The 23299-nt window shown below is 41.3% G+C and overlaps 1 protein-coding gene across 4 annotated transcripts in view; it reads right to left on the reverse strand.

Moving 5' to 3' along the window:
• Positions 1–23299, reverse strand: part of LOC140493723 (TBC1 domain family member whacked) — a 115435-nt gene that overhangs the window by 59992 nt on the left and 32144 nt on the right. For 3 of the 4 annotated variants that reach the window (XR_011963752.1, XM_072592506.1, XM_072592505.1), the window contains one exon: positions 14972–15089. Coding sequence is in view for 3 of the 4 variants with exons in the window: in XM_072592506.1 (XP_072448607.1) it covers positions 14972–15089 (118 nt within the window). In the remaining variant the exon portion in view is untranslated. Of the gene's footprint in view, positions 1–210; positions 334–14971; positions 15090–23299 lie in introns of those variants that run through there. The other variant, XM_072592507.1, reaches the window with a different exon arrangement.

Here is a 23299-nt window from a genome sequence, read left to right on the forward strand (position 1 = left end):
GTATGGATGAATGTGAAACATATATGTTACAAGTTTGCACTTTTAAACATACACAGCAAATTTTCGATTCTTGTTTTTCACTGAAGCAAAATAAAAAGTAATTCATTGACTATGAAGCACTTTGAGGAGTTACAACACCATGACTTGTTGCAAATTACTGGATAAACATGAGTCAGTTCTTAAATGATAAAACTTACAGTTGCATTTAATTTCAATATTCACTGTTCCACCAATAGAATTCAGATACAGGTGCTGCTTAACTCAATCAGTAAAGGTAATTGGTTCATCGGGAGTGACCCTCCATTCAAACTTTTGTTCAGTCCTCTGTACTTCCTGAGAAGAAATATTTCAATTGTTTACAAAAGACTACCCTCATATCAGGAGGTATTTTGACCACTATTGGGGATAGTCTTACAAAACCAAGATGAGTTAGCGGTTTTCTGGCACAATACAAAAAACACATAATCTTGCCATGTCATCTAACGTCCATCACACCCTCATCTCACGTCAGGCTAACTAATGCATTGTCTCTAATGTAACTTTCCTAAGGATCAACAAAACTGGTTAATTTAAGATCCAATGATTTGACTTCTAGCTTGGGGCTGGTGAACGAAGCTATAATATCTGATTTGTTATGACAGGAGCCAGGGAGACACCTGGTAGCGATGGTGGTTTTCTCTAGCTTCCCATCCATTTCCTGTCAGGACTGCTTAAGGGATGATTGCATTCTACCGTGGAAGAGGATTAGTAGATTTAGAATCATAATCAGACTCCTACTATACCTATTTTGAGTCCCTGCCCTTTCTGAAAGAGCTATTTAGCTTAGCCCTTTACCCAGTTCTTCCCTTCCCGTCTTGAAATTTCTTTTCATGATTAATATTTTTGTCACTATTCTTTCAAATATTGCATTCCAGATCACATTCATACGCAGTGGGAAGAGAAAGCATTTCCTAATGTGAGCCTTGGTTCTTTTGATCACTTGAAATCTGCATCCTCCAGTACTTAACCTTTTTGCCAATGTGAATAGTTTCTCTCTTATTAACCCAGTCCGGGTCTCTCATAGCTTTGAACCATAAGATGTCGGAGCAGAAGTAGACCATTTGCCCCATTGAGTCTGCTCTGCCCTGCCAATTCAATGAGCTCATGGCTCAAACGATCAAACTTGCATTGAACCATCTCAGTTCTCAGGAGAACATCCCCAGTTCTCCAAACTATTCATTTGTTAAGTTGCAGCTGGTTAGAGATCTGGTTATATCTATGCCGAGTAACTGTGTTCAGTTCTAAGCTCTACATCTCACCTTTGAGGTGGTGTAGCACGTTCATCAGAATGATACTGGGGTTAGAAGGTTAAAATGATGGCGTTGGTTTAGGTACACTAGGATTATATTTCCTGGTGTATAACGATTAAGTGGTGATCCAGTTGTAGTTTTTAGGGCTTGAACAAAAAGAAAGAAAAAGTTCAGGGAACGTGTGCATCCTCCCTCAGGAGCAGTCTCTCATCCATGGCATACCAAACAATTTCAGAATTGCTAGACGGAAGGTGTCCACGTTTCATCAAATTCACTTTCCATCATCCTGGTAGATGATCCAACAATAAAAAATATCGTTGCTCAACAGACGTATACATCACAGTGATGTACAACAGTTCCAAACAAATGAAGACTCAAAAAGACTCAAAATGAAGACTCCCAGTGGTAGAGTTCCAACAACCATAGATCCAAAGTGACCCACTGGAACCATTTGAGCCTCAGCACAGAAAGAACTCATTCAGCCTATTCTACTGTACTGGCCCTTGAAAAGAACTTTCCAATCAATCCAATCCTTTGCGCTTGCCTCAGTGCCCTGCTTTTCTTCCCAAGTATCTAACCAGTTGCCTTCTGGAAATTACTATGGTATCTGCTTCCACTGTACTTCCAGATGGCACATTCTAGTTGATTATGACTCACAGAGCAAAGCATATCTTTCATCTTTCCTTTGGTTCTTTTGCAGAATTCATTGGATCTCTTTCCTCTGGTTATGGACCCTCCTGCGAATGAAAACAGGTTTACTGCGTACTTCATCAAATCCTGTTAAAATTTTGAAGAGTTCCAATAAATGTTTCCTGAACTTTTCTTGCTCCAAAGTGAATGAGAACAGGAGTAGGGTGTATACCTTCTTAAACTTATTCTGCCATTCAGTGCAACCACAGATGATCTGCAACCTTATTCCACATACTTTGCTCCACTTCCTTCAATGCATTTGAATAACACAACTCTCTCAGTTTCAGATGGAATCTAACGTCAAATTAACAAACACAACATTTCTACCATACTTTGCATGTAGAAATGTTTCCCAAATTCACTCCTGTTCCCTTGTCCTAAAAAAACAGAGAGTTTATCATTATCTACCGTGTTTCTCATAAACACGCTATATTCCCCACAAGTCACATTGAAAATTACTCACATACAGTACTCCCAAATATTACTACCTTCAAGAAATTCATCTAATGTACTTCTGAATTTATCAATGCTCTCCGCTTCCTCCTTTGTTTAGCATTTCACAATACTTACAACCAAACACAGTAAACAATAGGCAGGCTTTACATGTCCAAGGTGAGGAATTTGCAGAATCAGGGTTGGGAATATCCTAGCTAGGGTGGCAATGTAACAGGATGTCCAACGACACGTGGTGGCAGTGATGGACAGCACTGAGCTAGGGAGGTGAGCAGCTCTCTGGGACTTCAGCCAGCAGTTGCCGACACGGAGGGAGGTCAGGTGACGGGGCAGTTGCCGACATGGAGGGGGGAGGTCAGGTGACGGGGCAGGTGCTGACAGGGAGGGAGGTCAGGTGACGGGGCAGTTGCTGAGAGTAAGGGAGGTCAGGTGATGGGGCAGTTGAATGGGCTCACTGGGAAAGAAAGGGAGAAAGTGGATAACATGGGCAGGGAGCAAACAGACAAATGAATTCCTCAGCTCAATGTAATGCACATTATTCTGATATACATTATGTAGGAGGCAATAGTCTACTGGTATTATTACTAGACTATTAATCCAGAAACTCAGCTAATGTTCTGGGCACCTGGGTTCAAATCTCGGCATGACAGATGGTAAAATTTGAATTCAATAAAGAATCTGAAATCAAAGGCCAAATGGTGACTGTGAAACTGTTGTCGATTGTTGGGAAAACCCAACTGGCACACTAATGTCCTTTAGGGAAGGAAATCTGCATTCCTTACCTGGTCCAGCCTATATGGGACTCCAGACCCACCAGCAATATGGTTGACTCTTACCTGCCCTCTGGGCAACTAGGGATGGACAATAAATGCTGGCCTGGCCACAGATGATTCAGCTCATGAGTGAATTTAAAAAAAAAATTAATGATCCTGCAAAAAACACAAAAAACTTGGAAGAACTGCAAACTGTGAGGATGGCAGGATGCAAGGTCAAAACAACTGACAAGTTGGAGAAGTGGATGGATAGGTGGCATGCGAGGTTCAATGCAGAGAAATGTGAGGTGGCTTATCTTGCGCTGGAGAACATTGAAAGATAGTACAATGGAAGAGGTACAATTCCAAACAGGATATGAGAGCAGAGACACCTGGATGTATACCTGCACAGATCATTGAAGGTAATGCGGCAAGTCGAGAGAGCAATTAACTGAGTATATAGGTCTCTGACTTTTTAAAATAGAGGGAGAGTAAAGGAGGAAGGAGATGATGTTGAATTTGTATAAATCACTTGTTTGAACCTGTAGAAGTCACTTGCGTTGAATAGAGTTATGGGTGGCACCTTATAGGAAAGGCGTGAATTCATTGGAGCGAGTGCAGAGCAGTTCATAAGAATGATTCCAGGAATGATAGACTTCAGCTTTGAGGATAGATTAAAGAGGTTGGGACTGTTCTTAATTTGCTTAAGGGATCAAGTATTATGGAAAAAGGTGAGAAAATTGCGTTGAGAAACATAATAGCCGTGATCGAATGGTGCAGCAGATTCAATGGGCCAAATTCTTCTCCTTTATCTTATGGTTTTAGGGACTGTTCACCTCAGAGAAGCAGGCTGTGGCGAGATTTGATAGAGGTACTCAAAATCATGAGTGAGCTGCATTGAGTAGACAGGAAAGCTGATTCTGCTCATAAAGGAAAAAGAACAAGACATCATGGATTTAAAATGATGTGCAAAAGAAGCAAGGGTGATGCAACAAAAAACATTTTTTTCACTCTGAGTAATTAGGGTATGGAATGCACTCCTGAGGCTTTGGATGATTATTTGAAACAATGTATAAGATACAGTGAAAAAGCTGGAGATTAGCATTAGGCATTGGTAGAGACCATTAAAGTATGGAACTTTACACCATTGGTGTAAGACAAATTAATTGTGTCGACACATTTGAGGGGAAGCTAGGTAAGTGCATGAGGAAGAAGGAACAACAACAGGGGATGCTGATAATTGGGAGGAGTAGAGTTAGGTAGAGCATAAACATTATCGTGGGCTGGTTGGGCTGTTTCTGTGCTAGAAAATTCTGTTCAAACAGTGATTTTGCAATCGTTGACAGGCCAGCTCAAGAACAAACAGATGAGAGGGTTTCCAGTCAAGATGCTAGCTCTGTTACATGCCAAAGACTGGGATGGAAATTACCACAAAATTCCCAGTTCAAACTACCAGGTCCCTTGCCAGCAACCCAGATTTAACTACAGTACTCTCGCCAACTGCAATTTAATACTTGCAGCTCATTAAATGACTCAGTTAAAAGAAAGTCAAAGTGCTCTGTTTACTGGCAACATCGAGGAATTTAAACAGTCTGTAGGAATCTTTAAAACGTTTTTTGTAAAAAGCTCTTTCTGATTCAAGGTTAGGTAATGTTTGAACCTTGTTACCTTTCAGGTGAAACATTAAATAGAGGCCCCAATTGCCCTCTCAGGTGGATGTACAAGATATCATGGGCATTACTTTGAAGGAGAACAGGGCAATTCTCCGGTATTTATCCCTAAAACACGTTACCATTAATCATATTATTGCCAGTGAGAGCTTGCTGCACACAAGTTGGCTGCCACATTTCCTACATTACAACATTGCAAGTCAAAAGCATTTCATTGGCTGTAAAGCACTTTCAGACATCTGGGTGGTCATGCACACCTTCCTTTCATGGTCACTCTTAATTACTATCATAGTGTACCTAGGTCTCTATTCACCAGGAAAACTAGAGATTGGTGTTTTTAGTTCAGAAATATTAAGACTTGGACTTTGCTGATTCTGAAAGACAAGGTGACACTCAATTTCTCTGGCTGTCGCAAGCCATTTAACTCAAAGCTGTTTAACTTGAAGAGAGAAGTCTGATTTAAAAGCCATCCGCTCAAAAGAGAAACTTGTGTCTAAAAAAGTCAGGTCTCAAGAGATGTCAAAGAAATTTACAAAAGGCAAAACAAGTGGATAGTTTGAAAGAGTGGGTCCACAAAGCAAATCAAACTAATCCTGAGAGAACATTTGTTTAAATTTGGTTTTGACAATCAGCTGTGAAACTGCTTTGTGCAGAATCCTTAATTCTTAGGTAGTGAAGACATGAAATCTGTTCACTAGGACAGAAAGGTGAAAGATGGGCCTAATCAGTGAAAGCACTGAGGCCTCCTTAACTATCACATTGTAAGGTGCCTCAAGGCAGATGCCAAAAGTGGCACTGGCACCGTTTCCATAGAAACATCTCTCCCACCCCTCTCTATTAAGTGAAACCAAGACTGCATCAAGCACCCTAATGCAAACATCCCTGAACTCTCTTGACAGGTAAGTGCAAACATCAGCCGTGCTCAATTCAATCTTTCAAAAGGCTGTGGTGTGAGATTAATGGCGGAAGGTCCCGCGGCTGCAGATGAGAAGGGTGATGACTGAACACGTAGACTTCTGGAGCCTACTCAAACACAGTTACTCCATTCAAAGTGGGTCATTTCACTTTGAGAGTTTATTAGTTTTAACATGAAGGGGATTCAAAAAAAAAACACCCTATTACAGATTAGTGCTTTTTAAGTGCTTGTGCAAAGCTTTGTCAGTTTTACACAGAATACAAGAACAACTTCACAGCTCAGTGACACGTATCAAATGTGGGAGAAACGTACACTGGAGCCAGGTTGCAAAAATTTGTGATTTTTGCTAATTTCCACAGCTTTCCCTATAATTTCATAATATTTGGCACAAAGATAAGCATTATTACTGTGCAAGAAAATAGAAATTGAAAATAGTCTCAGGCTCCTAGGAACTGCTGAAATAACAAAGACCAAGGTCCATCTAGTTCATCCAACAGCCTGGTAGTCACATGACAATGAAAAAATTGCCAAATCACAGTGATCGATCTCTGTCCCTGAGTCTATACCAGACCCAGATAGGTGGTGAGGAAACCCCTCTGTGAACAGCTTTCCAAATAAGAAATAGATGCAGAAGGTTGTGTGGCTTTTGATTTGCTGAAGACTGGCATCTGTGATGCTGGGAGTCTCTGAAGGAGGACCAGTTGATAATCAACTGAACACTTGTGGCTGAAAGTTGCCACAAATGCTTCCACTTTATCTTTTGCATGGATGGCTTGGTTCCCCCATCATTGAGAATGGAGATATTTATGGAGCCTTCTCCTCCAAGTTGTTCAGTACCACTCATGGCTGCATGTGGCAGGAGTGCAGAGCTTTGATCTGATCCTTTAGCTGTGGAATTATTTAGCCATGTCTCTCAGTTGCTGGTGATGCTATTTGGATGCACAGAATCCAGTGCTGCACCGTCACCAGGGTGATACCTCATTTTTAAATGTGCCTGGCGCTATCCCTGATGTCAACTTGGAGAAAGTGAGGACTGCAGATGCTGGAGATCAGAGGTGAGAGTGTGGGGCTGGAAAAGCACAGCACATCAGGGACCATCCAAGGAGCAGGAGAATCGACATTTCGGGCAATTCCCGATAAAGGGCTTATGCCTGAAACGTCGATTCTCCTGCTCTTCGGATGCTGTCTGACCTGCTGTGCTTTTCCAACAACACACTCTTGACTGTATTCCTGATGTGCCATCCTGCATTCTGTAATTAATCAGGGTTGATTCTCTGCTGAAATGATAATGGTAGAGTAGGGGATGCCCTAAGCCACCATGTTGAAGATGGATGGCCCCTAATGCCTCCTAGATACCCAGTCTTGAGTTACCACATCTGTTCAAAACCTATCCCAGTTAACACAGTGATAGCGCTACAAAACTGAGTATCCTCAATTTGAAGATGGGATTTTGTCTTCACAATGACACTGTGGTGGTCACTGTAACCAACACTGTGATGGATGTGGCAAGTGGATTAGTGACGATGAGATCAAGTATGCGTTTCCTGCTTTTTGGCTTCCTTACCACCTGCTACAGACCCAGTCTAGCAGCTATGTCCTTTAGAATCTGGTCATTATGATCAGCAGTGGCTTTGTTGAGCTGTTATTGCTAATGGACAACAAAACCCCCATATAGAACACATTGTGTTATTACCACTCTTGGGAGAGATCAGTATGTGATCAGCAGCAGGAAATTTCCTTAACACATCTGACAGAATTTCCTCAGAGGGGCCAAAGTAAATGTTGTGGACTCCTGGGGCACCTCCCTCCTGACTGTACACCACTGTGGTATTATCTCTGCTGGGTTTGTCCTGCAGGGATGGTGATGGTATTGTCTGGGATGTAGCCATACTTTTGGAATTATACTTTAGATGCAACAATAGGCTGTTGCTTGATTAGTTGATGGGAAAGCTCTCCCAGTTTTAGCAGCAGCCACCATGTGTTAACCAGGCTAACTTTGTAGGATCAACAGGGCTGTGTTTGCTGTTATCATTTATGGTGTCTAGATTGATGTTGGGAGGTTGGAGGGGAGTCCATTGGTTCCATTCCTTTGTGACTTTGCAGCAACTGAATGGCTTGCTTAGCCATTTCAGGGGCGGTTAAGAGCTATTTTCATAGCTGTGGTTCAGAGTCACAGAGGCCAGAACAGGCAAGGACAGCAGACTTCCTTCCCCAAAGGAAATGGGTTTTTAATGGCAATTGGCAATGGTTTCATGGTCATGGTTAGACCTTTAATTACAGATCTTTTAGAAAACAACATTCAAATTCCATCACCTTCCACAATGGGATTTGAACCCAGGTTCCCAGAATATCACGTGTGTCTATGAATTTGTAGATGAGGGACAATGCAACAATATTGCACCCCCCCACCCCCTGCTCTCAGCAATGACTGGTTAAATATTCTCAATCAGCCTCTTTGGCAATGAAGAATAACTATTATAAATGTGGCAACTCAGGTCTTGAATCTTCCAGAGAAAATCTAAAAAGTCAAATATTACATTTACATTCTCTATCTCTTATCTTTGTCCCTTACTGTAGTGATTCAGCATTAATTTTTTAGTTCATCCTCTCTATCCTTGCTGCTTACTACCCGAACCATTATATCACATTGGGTTAAGGTCACAGCTCATTTTGTTTGGCCCAACTCTCATAACATAATAACGATCTTTTTACACTTTCAGCAACTTTTGAGGAAATAGCTTTTTACCCCAGCCAAAAGGGTGTAGGGGTAAATGTAAATAATGGCAGATAGTATTAAATGCCCTGCTACAGCAAATGCTGGCTCATTGTTTGGACAAAAGTGTAGTATGGCCCATTACCCTCTTAGAAAATAGTCCTGTCACTCTATACTAATTGTCCTTCATTCATTTCACTCAAGTACTCAAAGAACCCTTCCCCCTTCGATGTTTTAAACTACTCAAACCATTTGATTAACACAGCCTTGAAAAGACTAGCAGTCTTTTGACTTGATGAAGGCTGGAAAGACAGGACTTTAGCAACCTACAACAATTGCACACTCACAAATTTGTTGCACTGTAACTTATCGTCCATGTTGTTTTCACTCAGAAAAAGGAAGACAGAGTATGGGTGCGAGGCGAAATAAAGTGCAACCAACACAGGCACACAAAATGATCTGCTCATTGAATTGTCCTGTTAGTCAATTTGATTATCAGAATGAACTCCAATTAGCATTTTAGGCACAGGAGTCGTGCATTCACTCCCTTGAACCTATTCCTTTCTTCAATTAGAATCTCAGAAATCTTACAGGGTAGAAAAAGGCCATTTGGCCTATCATGTCAGCACTAACCCTCCAAACACCATCCCAATCACACCCAGCTCCCTTAACAATCCCTGTAAACCCACCTTTTTTTTTGCAAAAATACATTTTATTCATAAAAAAATCCTTATAATAAATACACAGTTACTGAACATTTCCTTACAGTCTGCATGTGAAACAAATAACTTTGGAAGTTTGGCATTCTATGAACAAAAAGAATTACAGCCCTTCGGCCTTCCAAGCCTGCGCTGATCCAGATCCTCGATTCTAAACCTGAGCCTATTTTCTAAGGGTCTATATCCCTCTGCTCATTCATGTATCTGTCTAATGAACAAAGAAATAAAGCCCAAGGCATCTCTTACTTATACAGGACTATATTTGCATGTATTTGAGGTACCAAGAGAGTCTGATAACTGAACAGACCTCCAATGTACTTTTGCAGAAAGGTCTTAGATGGTGGTCTTTCCCTACTGCATCTCAGCAGCAGTTGCCCCAAGCTTTAGTACATATAGTCCTGGACCATGGAATGGACCACACTGCAACACTTGGTCAGGGTCAGCTCTTTCAACTGGAAGAGCAGCAAGTTTCAGACAGGCCATGGAGCGTCTTTCAATGAGTTGATGGTCCTCCAGGCACAATTGGAGTTTGTCTCATGTGTCCTGGGGGACAGACCGTAGAGCAGAGTCTTCCTTCACAGAGCTGCTTGGGATGAACCTCGACAAAAATCACCACATCTCTCTCTAGCCTTCCTATGTAAAGGCACATTCCAGCAGGAGATGTGCGACAGTCTCCATCCCCCTGCAGCCGTTTTGAGTGCATGGTGCTGTGGCACAGAATGTCCGGGCATATGTGAAGGATTTCACAGTTGGTGCCCTTCTCACCACCAGCCAAGCGATGTCTCGGTGCCTGTTGGAAAGTTCGGACAGTAAGACATTCTGCCAAAAACATCTGCTTAGGGAGCCACTTGAAAAGGTCAACCTTCTCCTTTTTCCACAGGGTCTCAAGCTTGCTATGTGTTGACCACTTGCTGGTGGACTTATAGTCAAAGGTATTTTCTATCACAAATCATTCCACAAGGGACAGGAAATACAGATGGTCCAACTACTTAGAGTGTTCTGTGGCAAGGCGACTAGACTTATCCTTTGTAACACCAGGGGACAGGTAGAACCTCAGTACGTAGTGGTATGAGGGTTGACGCACAGCTTGATGCAGACATGCTCAAAGGCGGCCATCAGGCTGAGGGTGGCATTGGGTACATTCTTCCCACCATCCCCAGTCTAGCATTTTATACGTGGTGTCGCTTCAGACCCGGCCCTTCTTTGACAAAGGCAGGAGATTGTGGGCTCATGTCCCACTCCAGGGCCGTACTGACTGAATGCTGAATTAAGGATCCTATTTCAGATGACAAAATGGCCCAAAGATGTGCAGGTTAGGCAGATTAGCCATTGGAAATGTAAGGTTACAGGAATTGTAGGGAGAGGGTTGGTAAGTCTGGGTGGGACGCTGTTTGGATTCCATGGGCCAAATGGTCTGTTCCCACAATGTAATGATTCGATGATCTTATGAATCTAAAAAAAGCTGGGCCAATCTTCCCCCTCAGATGATCACAGCTTCCAAAATTACTTTTTGGATTTTGTTTGGCTATCAGCTTTTCTTCAGCGAGGCATTTAGAGACAGAAATTGATTACATTTTTATAGCACCGTGTGTATCCCCAGGATTCCTCAAAGAGCTTCACACCATTGAATGGTATTTTGAAAAGTAGTCAGTTAATTAATCTTTTGTTGATTAATCTGTCACCTTTCTCCATTCACTTTCCTGGTCTATATATCAGCTTAAAACTGGTTGTTCCTTTAACTTGTTTCAGCTCTGATGAGAGGCCAGTAACCTGAAAGGGTAACCCAGTTTCTCTCTTCATGGATGATGCCTGGCCTGGTGAGTATTTCCAACATTTTCTGTTTTTACTTCATATGTCCAGCATACACAGTATGTTGCCTTGGCAACAGGAATCTCTCTGCTAGCTGGAACCATTGTTTCAATTAAAACAAAAGATGTGTTTCAATGCAACACATCAAAACCCTCTGATTGATGATGGAGTCTTTGAGAATCCCCGAGGACGTGCACGGCGCAACATAAATGCAATCAATCAATTTCTGTGTCCACCCCTCTACACTTGTAGGGAAGCCCATCACCAGAAAGTCGTCATATGGCAAAATTTTGCCACGTCGGCTGCAGAATGGAATCTTGCTGACAAACAAAACCATCAGCGTTTCACATTGGTAGCTGAGAGGTGGTCAGGGAGCAGGTAAAGCAGTGGGTGCAGGCTGGAAGGTTAAATCCTTGCAGTTCTTGGTTTAGCCACCAAAGGTCCAGCTATCCTTTGTCTTGCCTTCATTTGACACAAAACATTCAGAAAACACTTGTACTTGGGGGCCTGTGCCAAAACTATCAAACTACTTTGAAGACTTGTCCACATTCCAATGTATACAGCCGGTCAGTAATACATCCTCCATCCCCGATCAATCCATTTGTTTTGGCACTTGGGCAAAAGTGGAAAATCAACTGATACAATATTTGTTGGACTCTATCCACATGGAAATCACTCACGTGGAAGGAAATGCAAGAGAGACAAGGCCAAAATAAAATTTAATACTATATTGTGAGAGACAGCATGTGAACATTAGAAATGGGAGCTTGGAATGACCTTTACCAGAAATGGAATAAGGAGAACTTACAATTTCTTTAAAAGGTCTGCTGGATCTGTAATTAATTTTAATAATTTTTTGAAAAGCACTCGAGTTTGCAACAAATCTAAATGGAACAGTTGTAAGATATATTAGTCTGCAACTTGTAGTGTCCCTTGACCTGGAAGCAATATCAGAAAGGACAAAGAAAAGTCCTGCGGCCAGACAAAGAGATATCAGGCTAAGAAGTTACTACAGTAAAGACACAAGGGAAAGTGAAGGTAGTGAGCACAGAAAGAGAAAGCATTCAGAAGCAAAGAGGAACACAGAATTCCTGACAGGAAAGGAAGCAAATTCCTCTCAGGAAGAACTAATTTTTCTATTTGGAAGAACAGAGACAGGATTTCTTGGAGGCAATCTAGACAGTTGAGAAAATAGCTCAGAAACATTAAAGAGTTAGACGTTTTCCTGGGAGGTGGTCAAGCTGTGACTGGAGGTTTACTGGTTGATCAGTTGAAAGGAAACTCTGGAGAGCTACACCACCAGGATTGCCAGGACCCAAATGGCATTGTTTTCATGGAAGTGTGCCTGATGAGAGTTATACTTGTAATACTGGTTGTTAAGTGTTGCCAGATAAGATTCTTGACCTACTCTATGTAAATAAAAAAAAAGCATTATAGCAGAACTATGTCCTGGCTTATGTTTATGGGAACAAATTAGGTGTTTGAGTAATACATTTGTTGCATCAACTAAAAACAAACTTCATCTTATTCGAAGCATCACTTGCATGTTAATTCATGTTTAATTTATGTTGATCCTGAATCATTTTAAATTAAATGTAACAAAAAAGATTTTTAAAAACCTGCCATAACTTCTGGATTTGGGAACCAAAGAACAGCAGATGTGAGAAATCAGAAACACAACAGCGAACGTTGAGTCCAGAGAGAAAAAGAGAACTGTTCTGATCTCTGAGGGAATAGCAGTTCTGAGGATCACTGAACCTGAAATGTTAACTTGGATTTCTCCACATGGATGCTACCAGACCTGCTAAGATTTTTCACCAACCTCTGTTTTTGTTTCTGGATTTGGGAGGTGTCCTGATGAATGTGGTTACATTCCTTTGCTCCTCCCTCCCAAAAGAAAAAGGGAGGGCCCAGAGAGGGGAGGGGGAAGTGGTGTGTGAGAGTGAGGGCGGAGGCAAGGGGAGGGAACAAGAAGGAAGTGTATATAAAGAGAGAGAGAGCGCGAGAGCGAGAGCGAGAGCAAAAAACCAAGCAAGACAGTGAAAGACAGTGTCAGTGCTGAATGACGTGAAAGTGTGTACTTGTGCCTGCATGTGTGTGGGGTGACTAAGTGATGGAAAAAAAAAACATTATCAATACAATAAATGAAACAGCACCAACTAAAATAAAAAATGTTATCGGTAGAACATAAGGGCTCAGTAATCCTGAGAAGAAATGCTTCACTCATCACTAGTAACAGGGTCTGTTAACAGGAGAAGAGTGAAAACTTGAGGAATAGGAAATAACTTTTGGCAACTCAAGTGGTTTAGTAAAATCCCACACTCCTGGAGAGCTAAGAATGATGCGCTGTTGACAGTAAAGGAAGATCATTAAACACAACATGAACAATGCTGATAGGAACCATCTGGTGACATGACATTATGAGGAACAGTCTCATGAGGGAGGAGAATTTAATTTGGCCCATGTATGCAAGGTGTAACTTTCCAGTTGAACAGTCTGTACGCTACTGATTTTGACAAACATCATTAAAAGATTGTTCACTGTATGTGAAACTTGCTGATAAGACAAATCATTTATCATTACCCTTAGAAGGTTGGTTAATTGGAAATGAACAATTGGGGATTGCATGTGGTGAACTCCCAAATTTTGGATGTGGTGCTGCCTCTGAGCCTGAACTTGGAGATGGGAATTCTCATTCAGGTTGCTGCAAGGCACTTTTTGTTTTGTTTTAAAATCTATAATCAACAGCTGTGCTGTAGGAAGTGCAGCAGTCAATTGGTGCACATTATGCTCCCACAAACAGCAATGAGAAATAATCAGTTAACTTGTTCATTTTTATTGGTTACATAATAGTCCAGAAGATGTCTTGCGCTCTGTCAAAATTCTGTTTTGGAATCTTATGTCTGCCTTCATTTAATAATAGCATCTCCAACAGTGTGGCACTCGCTTCATACTGAACTGAAAAAAATCAGCAAAGATTATAGAGGCGAGACTTGAGCCCATGACTTTCTAGCAAAGAAAAGTGCTACCACTGAGTGAATAATCCATGGGTTGAGTGTCACTAGCAATTCCATGATTTGTCTGCTATGACTAAATTACCCTTAAGATGGTGGTAGTGAGCTGCCTTCTTAAACCACCCTAAATCATGGCTGGAGTGCTGTTGAGGGGGGAGTTCTGGGATTTGAGAGTGAAGTAACAGCAATATGTTTCCAAGTCAGGATGGTGAGTGACTTGGAAAGGAATTTGCTGGTGGTGGTGGTCTGTTGCAGCTACTGACCACATCCTTCTGGGTGGGAGTCAATAGGCCGACAGTTGAGGTGCTGTTGGAGCAGCCTTGGTAAGTTACTACATTGGTACGAGCGGACAGTACATGTTGCTGCCACTGTGCACTTAGTGATGGAGGGAATGAACACTCTACATGGGGGATGGGGTGCCAATTAAGCAGACTCTTCATCGTCAACCGTGTTGGACTTCTCCACTCTGGTTCATGGAGGTTCTCTCCACCTGCCTAGGTCTCTGCATCTTATCATAGTCCTGACTTTTGCCTTGTAGGAGGACAGGCACAGAGGAGTCATAAGATAAGTTATCTACCTTGGAATTCCCAGACTCTGACATGCTCTCATAGCCACAACATTTCAGTGGTTGGTCCAGTCCAGTTCAGTTCCTTGCTATAAAGCAGACCAGGAACCATGAGTACCCCTAGTCTGGAAAGCATTACTGACCTGGTAGGCTTCCCTCCTGAAAGAATGACTGAGTAGCAGCTTCACTGTCAACTTCTGCTACCGACTGACAAGCTGACCGGAATTATTGAACACATTACATGGATGATAAAGTGAACTTTCAACCAGAGGTGCCCTGTCTGGGCCATGTCTACACTGCGCTACCCACGTGCAGAGACTCATCTACTGACAAGCAACAACTGGAAGAGGCTTGGAAATCTCAAGGCGATGTTGTACTTACACATCGACGGGAATCCGGAGCAGGGTCGGGAGAAGCACAGAGACGTCAGACATGGCGAGTAGCCGAGGTTCTAGTAGCTGTAGAATACACAGGCCAGTGCTGAATATTACATTGATACCTAGGGGAGAAACAAAGGGACAGGATTTTTTTTTTTAAAATCAATAATAATTCAAACTAAATAATCTATCCTCCCACCTCTCAGGACTCAGCCAGGGTAGCATGTGTACCTAAGTTAGAAGATTTTAGGTCTAAATCCTAACCACAAAAAATTGTGAAACAACTTTGATAATGATTAAATATGACATTAATCCACATTGAACTGAAATGCAGCAATAAATTGTTAATGCCTTAAGATCAGCTTGTACCAGGGCCTCTTGTTCAATCAAGTTCTGTAATGATGAATCGGCCTAAATTCTGGAATCATTTTTAAGGAGACACTGCTTAATGAAATTTAGGTCATTTTAACAAAACATTGAGCCACTCCACTTCTTCCTTTCTGTGGAAATACTTTTAACAAACTTAGATAAGTTTGCAGGGTACTGGAGGAGACATGGACATGCTTTTCTTTAAAACACCATGAATTATGATCTGGAATGTGCTGCCTGAATGACTAGTAGAAACAGATTCTGTAGTAACTTTCAAGAAGGAGTTGGATAAATACTTAAAGGGATTACTTTTAAGCACTGCAGGGAAAATGCAGAGGAAAGGAACTATACCTTTTCAAAGAGTTGGCACAGACATAATGGATCAAATAAGGTCCTTCTGTACTTTCATAATTCGATAAAATGTCCCTCATCAGAATCCCTCTCCCTCCAAACAATTTCGCTCAGGCAACTTTGATTCAGACATGCAAAAGCAGTCAGGCTGCAGATCATTTCAGAACAAACAGGTTCTTTGACCTATCAAAATCTGTTTCCTTGCATTTTTTCCACATTTTCTTGCACACTCTCAAGGTAATATTGCTGCTTGTTGTTCCAAAATTCTACATTCTCCCTACTCACCATGTAAAAAAATTTCCAAACACCTACTATTTCTTTCTTGACAAGGGAACATTGTTAAAAATTAGAGGCTATTGAAAGTAAAACGGAGAAGCTTTCATTCCCACACAATGGGTAGTCAAAATGTGACTTTTTTTTTTAAAAACAGTGCTATCAAAATTGCGACCATCTCGGAGAGGACTGCCACAGAACATTACAAATAATCAACACGGGAACACGCCATTCAGCCCAACAGATCTATGCTGGTGTTGATATTTTTTCCCCACCCTGCCTCCTATCACCCCATTAAGCTTCTTTTTCTTCCTTTCTGTCTCACATTTATCAAACATCATTTATGCTATTCGCCTGACCTACTCCTGTGGTACTGACTTCTGCATTCTCAACAGTGCCTGGGTAAAGGGATTTCACCCGAATTCTCAGTTAAATTTATCATCTTATATTTATAATATTTAGCAAAGGTGAAAATTCTTCTCTATCTCAGCCCTAGCAAACCCCTTTCATAATCTTGAAAATTTTCCTCAAGTTACCCCTTAGCTTTCTTAATTCTTGAGTAAAAAGCTTCAACTTATGCAAACTTTTCCAATGGCTACATCCTCTCACTTCTGTTTTTCCAATACTGTGCACTGCAATTGCAATTGATGCAGGATCAGCAGAACCCAGCATTGATGTTGGCCATTCTCCAATCACTAACTTTTCCCCATGATCCAGCTTGACAATCTCTATAGGAAGTGTTATGTTTTGACAACTGCTGATGTAGTGTCCTTTCCAACTCTCAAGTTGATTAGTGTCAGTGCTGTTTTCAGTTTGCTTTATCGGTGGATCGGAAACACAGATAAAGGTTTTGAGTTGCAAAAACCCACTGTACAATACCATAGAGTCAAAAGTAGCGGACTGACCAAGGTTGGACTTTTATTTAAATAGAGTCCTAGAGTTATACAGCACGGAAACAGACCCTTCAGTCCAACTCATCCATGCTAACCAGATATCCTAAATTAATCTGGTCCTATTTGCCAGCATTTGGCTCATATCTGTCCAAACTCTTCCTATTCGTGTACCCATTTGGATGCCTTTTAAATGTTGCAATCGTACCAGGCTCCACCCCAAATGGAAAGAAGGGGCAGTATCAATCTTCTGCACTTTCCAGGAACCTTGTCCACCAATTACATAGATACAAGCCCAATATAGTTTTACTGAATGAAACTAGGCAGGTGAATGAAGTAGTGGAGGGTCTCCATTTTGGAGAGAGTGTCTGTCTGTCTGTGTGCGTCCATCTGAGTGAGTGCGTGCGGCACACATACACATGGAATTAGGCAAATTTTGCAAAGCAATGATGTCGACTGGATAAGGCTCTTTGAAGGAAAATCAGTGTGTGGCATTCAAAAGTCAAATACTGCAGACATGGCCCTATTCTGAAACTCCCAAATCCAGCCCAGGCAAGCAGAAAATAAAACTTGCCATAGTCTCAAAACATGCGCATGGGTGAAGTGAAAAAGGAAATTAAGAAAGCAAAAACAATATTTAAAAATGGCTGATAAAAGTAAAGGAAATCCAAATGTGTTTTATTAGTGCAATGAAAGTACGAAAATGACTAAGAGAAGGTGAATAAATAAATAGATAAATATGCTGTTAAAAGAAGCCAGAGGAGAGGAAATAGCAGAGCATTTCCTCTGAGCATCATTTTGTAATGCCCACTAGATAAAGGCATTGAAGGTCTGGAAACATTGCACTGTTACTTAAAAATGATACAAAAATAGGTCAAATAATTATAGGCAAGTCAGTCTTATATTAGCGATGGGCTAATGACTAGAAATAATACGGAGAGATAGGATTAAGTTAATTAGAAAGACATTAATCGAGGATGGTATAGTTTTATTAATGGAAGGTCATGTCTTACAAACTTAATTCAATTTTTTGAGGAAGTAACAAGGAGGATTGATGAAGATTGTGTAGTCGGTAGCATCGATATGGATTTTAGTAAGGCATTTGGCAAGGTGGCACATGGCAAAGCCCACAGGACAGAGTAATGTGACAAGTTGGGTCAAAATTGGCTTCAGGATAGCAAACAAAGTTTTGCGATTGGAAAGCAATTTTTAAATGGTATTTAGGATGTATGAAAGATTGAGAATTAGTTGTAGGAGGCATGATTGGAAAAATTGCTGGTAACAAAAGTTGGCAGGTAACTTATAACAAAAAAAAATGGCTGTTGACTGCAGGATGATATTAATGGTTTAGACGAGTGGAAGCAAAAGAGAACAAAGAAAATTGCAGCATGAAAATAGGCCCTTTGCCCTCCAAGCCTGCGCCAATCCACATCCTCTATCTAAATCTGTCACCTATTTTTCAAGGATCTGTATCCCTCTGCTCCTTGCCCATTCATGCATCAGTCTCGATACATCTAGAATGTTGCTATCATGCCCACCTCTACCACCTCCACTGGCAAAGAGTTCCAGGCACCCTCCCACCCTCTGTGTAAAGAACTTTCCACATATATCTCCCGTAAACTTTTCCCTTCTCACCTCTTGAACTCGTGACCTCTAGTAATTGAGTCCCCCACTCTTGGGAAAAAGCTTCTTGCTATCCACCCTGTCCATACCTCGTGATTTTGTAGGCCTCAATCAGGTCCTCCTCAACCTCCATCTTTCTAATGACAATACCCCTAATCTACTCAACCTCTCTTCATAGCTGGCACCCCCCATACCAGGGAACATCCTGGTGAATCTCCTCTGCAACCTCTCCAAAGCATCCACATCCCTTTGGTAATGTAGCAACCAGAACTATATGCAGAATTCCAGAAATGTTAAATAGAATTCAATCCAGAGAAGATGTGAGGTTATGCATGTGAGAAGAGGGCAAACAAAGCAAGGGAAGACACAAACAGGGGAATATTGGTGGGGGGGGGGGGGGGGGGGCTTCTTTTAACAGCATATTCCTTGTTCTTTTTTGCATTCACTCATCCAAACCATTAATATCATCCTGCAGTCAACAGCCATTTTCTGTTATAAGTTACCTGCCAACTTTTGTTAACAGCAATTTTTCCAATCATGCCTCCTACAACTAATTCGAAGTTGTTACTTGGGAGGGGTGGGGTGGGGAGAATTACAGGAAGTAAGGGACCTTCGAGTGTATATTCACAGGCCCCTGAAGGTGTCAGCACAGACACAGAATAGAAGTGATTTACACTAAGGTTGAATTGAATTGAATTTATTGTTACATGTACAGAGGCACAGCGAAAAGCTTTGTCTTGTGAGCAATACAGGCAGATCACAGAGTTACGTAGCATAGATAAATAAATAAACAGCGACAAAAAACACACAGTTACAAGTGAATGCTAAGAATTTGAGAGTCCATTCAGTATTCTAACAGTAGGTTGCCAACACTTGAAAGTAGCAGCTATGAAAAAAGATTGGACAGGTTAGGGTGATCCCTAGAACCAAGGCAGCTCAGGGATGCTTTAATCAAGGGGAACTAAATAATGAGGAGTTGGAAAGAGCAGACAAGGAAGGCCTCCTTCCCCTCCTGGAAGGGTCAGTTACTGGGGGCACAGCTTTAAGGTGATTGGTACAAGAATTAGTGGGGACCTGTCAAACAACGTTTCCATGTAGAAAGAATTTGCTGCTGGTTTTGATGGAGGCAGAAACCTTCAAACTATTTAAGAGGAATCCAAAATCTACCTAAAACCAGGTAACCTGCAAAAGCTACAGACCAGAAACTGGAATGAGAGATTAGAATAGGTGGCTAGTTTCCGTGAATGGTCACTTTGCGTGTAGCCAAGTTTCCTCTGGTTCTACACTAATAGCCGATGATGTGCCTCACCACTCAGGTAGAAGAGCCCTGAATCTAATTCAGTAGAAACTTTGTTGAGAGGAAATGGAAGTGTAGAATCTAGGGCTACAAAAGAATCCTCGAGGTACATACACTAAATGCATTTAAGAGAAATGGAGAAATTTAAGGTGGAAAGGAATAAGTTGCGTTGATAGGATGAGATGAAATGTATAGCTCTGGAAATGAGGTTATGAGAGAGCACAAGCACTTGGAGCATAAGTATGTAATATGCTCGAAACATTGATTCTCCTGCTCCTCAGATGCTGCCTGACCAGCTGTGCTTTTCCAGCACCACACTTTTTTGACCCACATTCTTCAATATGTAAGTTACTATGCAAGTAGACCATTTAGTTGTTTGAGCCTGCTCTGCCATACAATAAAGATCATTACTGATCTAAAACAAAACCCGAAACTGCTGAAGAAACTCAGCAGGTCTGGCAGCATCTGAGGGGAGAAAACAGAGTTGAAGTTTCAAGTATGGTGACTGGTCAGCACTTCTGAAGAGTCATTGGCCTCAAAATGTTAACTGTTTTCTCTCCACAGATGCTGCCAGACCAGCTGAGTTTCTCTGACAGTTTTCAGTGCTTTACTTGATTTTCATGACTCATCTGATTGCCATTTACTACCCAACAAGACCGCATCCATCTCAGTCTTAAAAAGTGTTAATGACTCCAACTCCACCACCTGATGCAGAGAAGCCCAACGTTGCATCACCCTTTGAGAAGGGATTTCCCTTCAACTTTGTCCTGAAAAAAACAACCAGTAATTTTACAACTGTACCTCCCCCAGTCACAAGAGGTATGATCCTTGTCAGACTATTCAGGATCATACAGGCTTCAATCAAGTCATCCCCTACTCTAAATGCTGGCAGAAATAAGCACAGCTTGTCTAACTTATCCTCATAAGGCAACTAACTCACAGCAGGAAATCAAACAAACCTCCTCTGAATCAGATCCATTGCATTTACATCCTTTCTAAAATAAAGAGACCAAAATTGCCAAACTGTGCAGTAATTAATTTTAAATGATGTGTTTTCAAAACAGATCAAGCACAAAATCTGTCTGATATAAAAACAGATGTTAATAAGATTACACATGTCACATGTTAGTGCAAACTTTATATTAATCTGATATGTAAATAACATATGCACACCTATTTACCTTCTAAGTGAGATGATCAAACAAGGCACTGTCTGCCTTCAGGCCGAAGGGAACAGTTGTACAATTTCTATATTGGAGGAGGAGAGTCTGTTCCTCTCCAGTGTCTTGGGCAATTTTAATACTTACCACAGAATTGCAGACCAGTTATAGCACTGGAGGCCATTTGGCTGAGTGAGCTTATCTCCGTTATCTACAAAGAAGGTAGATCATTTAACTCCCTGTCCTTTCCACATAACACTTTCAAGTTTTTCCTTTTGAAAGCCACACTTCAACTTACACTAACCTAAATCACTGCATTATAGATCCCAGGAACACACTGTGTAAAATGTTTTTCTTATAGTGCCTTTGATACCTTTGCGAATCACCCGAGACCGTTGCACTCTGGTTCTGCTCCCTTTCACCAATGGAATCCCCAGGTTCTCACTCTCTCTCTTTACCTACTTTGCATGATGTTGAACATCCCGATTGAATCAATTTTCAAATCTTCTCTGCTCGAGTTTCTCTTCTCAACCTCAGCTTCACCAATTGACCAATGCAACTGACTATTCCCTTTTTAGCACCCTCTTGAAAGGCTTCACATCTTCTCAAAATCCAATGCTCAGAATTGGGTGCAATGCTCCAGCTGGGACCAAACAACGCTTTATATAGTTACCTTGTAACTTCCTTAACCATTGCTGGTTATCAGATCATCGTTTGTCAGCACTTGTAATGCATAAGGTGGCTCTCTCAGAATCAGAGAATGATAGACAAATGGAAGAGGGCCATTTGGCCCAGAGTCTGCACGGAGTCTCCAAATGAGCAATTTGCCTAGTGCCACTCCTGACCTCCTTCCTGTTATCCTGCACTCTTCCTTCTCAGGTAACTATCTATCTTCCTGTTAAATGCTGCAATTGAACTTGCCTCAGCCATACTGTCAGGCAATGCATTCCAGATCTCAAAAACTCATCTCAAGGAAACATTTTTCCCTAATGCGTCTATTGCTTCTCTTTTAATAATTATCTTAAAATATGTTCTGTTATTCTCAATCCTTAAACCAACAGAAACTGTTTTTACTCTGTTGATTCATACAAGATTGTGCATGATTTTATATACTTCTACCAAATCTCCATTTAATCTGCTCTTCTTAGGGAAAACAGTCCCAAGTTTGGCAGTCGATGTAGCATGAATTTATCATCTTTGGAACCATTTTTATGAATATTTTCCACAACCATCTTTAATGTCTTCATAATTTTCCTGGAGTGAGACTCCGGGTGAGGCCAAACCAATGTTCTGTACCAGGTTAATACATCATCCTTGGTTTTGTACTTGAAGTCCACATTAATCAAAACCTGGGACATTGCTTCATGAAGCAGTCCCCACTGTGTCACCACTTCAATGTTTGGAAATGGCCACAACTCGTCACTGCAAACGAAAGATCTCTCAGGATAAATTGTGAAGGACTAATAGACAGGACGAGTGGTCAGAATTTTCACAATTTGGAGAAACTCTTGTCTAGGCAGCTGCTTGCTTTGTCCAACACTTCTCAACCTGCCCTGTCACCTTTGATATGTTTTGCACATGTACACCCAGATCCTCTGTTCCTTCACCCCTTTTAGAAATTAAACTTACTTCATACATCTCTGCATTATTCATACTTTTCATAGCTCGGGAGTACAAGGAGAAAGCCCAAAGAAAATGGTACTCTTATCCATATTTGTTTTAAAGAATCATAAGTTTGCTGGAGGCAAAATAGCCAAAACAGATCACACTCATACTTCCACAAGTTTCTGAACTTCCCTGATTCATATAAATTTTCCAGTTAAAGCTGACACAGATGACTCAGAGGCAGAATATCCACCTCCAGCCCACTGTGGGTAAAGGAAAATATCCAAAGCAATTATGTTAAAATTGGCTCCAGTGCTTTTAAAGTTACCTCTTCACTTTGCTCTGATGGAGGAGGTAAAGCTATACTTAGTTTAATAAACTTCTAATTAGCCTATCGAGATGGGCTGTCAGCACCATAAGTGGCCATTTTGTCACATGACTAAATTCAGAGCTTGTTGAATGGCCTCAATAGACAATCCTGAGATTCCAAGTCAGTTGCTGTCTGACTTCCAGAAGATAATCAGGACCCCAGACTGAACTGGCAACCTACGAGAGATCGTCCATCTCTGCTTCCAAGCTGCTGGATGGGATGAAACCCGCTTTTGGTCTCAAAAGGAGAAAAACTACTGGGACTGGCTCACTGAGGAAACTAACATCAGATACTGACCTCTGGGAAGTTGCAGCTCAACAGTTTTTAATACCGCAGGTTATAAATTATAAATTTTGGTAAATTACTTTGTTATGCAGTCTTCCTTCATTTCCTA

The sequence above is a fragment of the Chiloscyllium punctatum genome, chromosome 22, assembly GCF_047496795.1.
Source record: "Chiloscyllium punctatum isolate Juve2018m chromosome 22, sChiPun1.3, whole genome shotgun sequence".
NCBI lineage: Eukaryota > Metazoa > Chordata > Chondrichthyes > Orectolobiformes > Hemiscylliidae > Chiloscyllium > Chiloscyllium punctatum.